Source organism: Molossus molossus, unplaced genomic scaffold, assembly GCF_014108415.1.
Source record: "Molossus molossus isolate mMolMol1 unplaced genomic scaffold, mMolMol1.p scaffold_m16_p_12, whole genome shotgun sequence".
NCBI lineage: Eukaryota > Metazoa > Chordata > Mammalia > Chiroptera > Molossidae > Molossus > Molossus molossus.
In genome coordinates, this window is record NW_023425347.1 from 70,991,810 (window position 1) to 70,995,196 (window position 3,387).

General features: G+C 43.2%; 1 protein-coding gene across 2 annotated transcripts; it reads right to left on the bottom strand.

Moving 5' to 3' along the window:
* Nucleotides 1-688: 688 nt before the first annotated feature.
* Nucleotides 689-2,525, bottom strand: LOC118626558 (L-lactate dehydrogenase B chain-like). 2 transcript variants are annotated; one of them, XM_036256433.1, is made up of 2 exons: nt 2,515-2,525; nt 689-1,738 (listed from the first exon to the last, which is right to left on the bottom strand). In XM_036256433.1, exon 2 carries the CDS (start codon nt 1,735-1,737, stop codon nt 733-735), a length of 1,005 nt encoding a protein of 334 aa, XP_036112326.1. In that variant the 5' UTR covers nt 1,738; nt 2,515-2,525; the 3' UTR covers nt 689-732. The 2 variants fall into 2 exon arrangements, with proteins under 2 accessions (XP_036112326.1, XP_036112325.1); XM_036256432.1 differs by lacking the exon at nt 2,515-2,525 and having other exon boundaries at nt 689-1,749.
* Between the last annotated feature and the right edge of the window lie 862 nt (nt 2,526-3,387).

Genomic DNA, 3,387 nt, shown 5'->3' on the forward strand with positions numbered 1-3,387 from the left:
ACTAAAACAGACAACATAACAAGGCTCTCTCAATCCAACAAGGTTTTTTGAGGGAAGACAATCTCATTACCTCAGGCCAAGTTCAGCCAAAGATGCCCAGGCCACAGTTCCCACAACTGAAGCTATTGTCTTGTACCTTTTCAGGTACCATACATCCCTTAGTCACTTGCCAGAGAAATAAGCAGTCCTAGGATAAGTTTCCCAAGGAGCCCACATCCTAGGGACCTGCAGTTCTTCCTCTAACATTCAAAATAGAGAGGATCCCTAAGCAATGACTGCTTGCTAATCCTCCTAATGGAGGATATTCTCAGTGTTTCTAGGGAGCTGGGGAATGTACACACCTTTTTGGAGAAGGCTGCTTTCAGTGATACTAACATGCTCTATTTTTCTATGAAAGACTCCCTAGGTGATTCAAAGGGGCCCACATTACTCTTCTAAGAGTAAGAGTCAGCGTCAAGGATTCTTTATTATAATTATGGCAAAAACAGATGCTTGTCTCCCAATATCCATTCTCCCATTTTTTTGTTTTTCCACACTACGATAGTTAATTTTATTTGTTCAAGGACTCATACTGTAAGCATTAACCCCACCATGGGTTTTGATTCTGTGATCCCAGATTCACATATTTAGGAAGAGAGAAGCAAACTGTGACCCATGTACATGGGTAAGAACTAAAGGCTCATGGTTAATCACACTGTAGTTTCTGAATCTCTACAGCCTGGGAGCCTGAAGTCACAGGTCTTTGAGGTCCTTCTGGATGTTCCACAGGGTATCTGCGCTCTTCTTGAGTTGAGCAACCTCATCATCCTTCAGTTTCTGGTTGATAACACTGGTTAATCCCCGAGCATTCAAGATACATGGAAGGCTCAGGAAGACTTCATTCTCAATACCATACATCCCCTTCACCATCATTGACACTGGATGAATCCTGGATAGATTTTTCAACATGGATTCAATGAGATCAGCCACACTTAATCCAATAGCCCAGTTGGTGTATCCTTTTAGCTTGATGACTTCATAGGCACTTTCAACCACCATCTTGTGCACTTCCTTCTGGTTCTCACTATCATTGTCCATCCCCATTTCTGGATTCAGTTTCTGCAGAGAAACGCCGGCCACATTCACGCCACTCCACACGGCCACACTTGAGTCGCCGTGTTCTCCCAAAATCCATCCATGGCAGCTGCTGGGATGAATGCCAAGTTTTTCAGACATAAGATAGCGAAATCTAGCAGAATCCAGATTACATCCACTTCCAATCACACGGTGCTTGGGTAATCCACTTAGTTTCCAGGTAACATACGTGAGAATATCCACTGGGTTAAAAACCACAATTATGATGCAATCAGGACTGTACTTGATGATCTGAGGAATAATGAATGTGAAGACATTAAGATTCTTCTGCACCAGGTTGAGACGACTCTCCCCCTCTTGCTGGTGAACTCCTGCAGTTACCACCACAATCTTAGAGTTGGCGGTCACAGAGTAATCTTTATCGGCCACAATTTTAGGTGTCTGAAGAAATAAGCTCCTATGCTGCAGATCCATCATTTCTCCTTTGAGTTTATCTTCCAAAACATCCACAAGAGCAAGCTCATCAGCCAGAGACTTTCCTAGAATGCTGATGGCACACGCCATGCCAACTTGTCCAACACCCACGACAGTAATCTTATTGTTTGGGATTCCTGCCTTTTCTTCTGCAACCGGTGCAATCAGCTTTTCCTTAAGAGTTGCCATTGTGCACAGGGGAGACAAGGCTTCCCGGAGCATAGTAAGAGTGGCTCCAAGAAGACAATGTCTGCTGCGTGCTTCTGCTCTAGCGCAGGATCCCTCCCCCCTTTTTTTTTTAATTATTGGATACATGACCATCTAAAATAAAGACAACTTCCCAGCCTTTTTTGTGACTAAGTATAGTCATGTGACTAAGTTCTTCTCAATGAGGTGTGAGCATAAATAATGAGTGCAATTTAATTATGTTCTTAAAGAAAAAAAGCATGTCTTCCCTTTCTCCTTTTCCCCTTTGTCCAGTCTATTGCTTGGAAAGTGGTCATAATAGAAATTTATCTTGGCCCTGGCCCGTTTGACTGAGCTGTTAGAGTGTCAGCCCGTGGACCAGAGAGTTCTGGGTTTGGTTTCCACTAAGGGCACGTTCCACGGTTGCAGTTTGTTCCCCGCCCCAGTTGGGGTTGTGTGAGTGGCAACCATTCAGTGTGTCTCTCTCACATGATGTTTCTCTCCCTCTCTTCCCCCCTCTCTCCCTCCCACTCTGTCCGATGCAAAAAAGAAAAAGAAAAAGAAATTTATCTTGGACCACAGGGATGAGAAAATATCTTGGGGATGGCAATGCAACAATGTAGAAAGTTCCAAGATGAACTTAAAGAGCAGAGCTGCCATCCTTCCTCTCTGTACTGTTATAAGAGACAGAACAACACTTCTATCTTGTTTAAATCACTGCAATTTTGTGTGTCTGTTAAATGTAACCAAACCTCCATTGTTATCACTTAAAATGAGGATTCTAGTACCTGTTTTGTTAGAGAAGCTGATGGATCACAGATGTAATCTTTGGCAGGGCATGGACTTCAGATGGAAACTGAATCCATATTAAAGACATTAGGATAGCCAGGTCAGTGTGGTTGAGCGTCGACCCATGCATGAGGAGGTCGCTGGTTCGATTCCTGGTCAGGGCACATGCCCAGGTTGTGGGCCAAATCCCCAGTGGAGGGCATGCGGGAGGTGGGCAACCGATGTTCTCTCTCATCAATGTTTCTTTTTTTTTTTTTATCCTCACCCGAGGACATTTTTCCACTTTTTGTTCAGATAGAGTGGGAAGGAGAGAGAGAGAGAAACATCAACGTGAAAGGGACACATCGAGTGGCTGCCACCCACACGACCAACCAGGGCTGGGGACAAATTGCAACTGAGGTATGTGCCCTTAGCGGGAACCGAACCTGGGTCTCTCTGGACTGCAGGCCAACACTCTAATCGCTGAGCAAAACCGGCCAGGGCTCTCTCATCAATGTTTCTATCTCTCTCTACTTTTCCCTTCCTCTCTCTCTAAAAATCAATAAAGAACCAAAAAAATTGTAAATAAATACATCAGGATATATTTGGCATCTCAGGAACATCAGTAATCTCAGGAAAACCCAAAAATAAAAGTATAGCTGGCCTCAGGGAATTTTGATCTAGAAACATCTCTAGAATCCTCAGCAATAAAAGTTTAGAATGTTTTATTCTATGCTGTCATTACCATAAGTTTCTCTCTTGATCTCTGCTTTAATCATGTGTCTTTTTGCTTTTCTTCCAAGAATTAACCAGCTTATTTACCCTCTGTTCTGTATTATTGCTCTATATCATCATTTCTGCCTAACAATATTTTGTACTTAGCCA

Coding starts and splice junctions, on each gene's coding strand:
- LOC118626558 (XM_036256433.1), bottom strand. CDS start 1,737: ATGGCAACTCTTAAGGAAAAGCTGATTGCACCGGTTGCAGAAGAAAAG.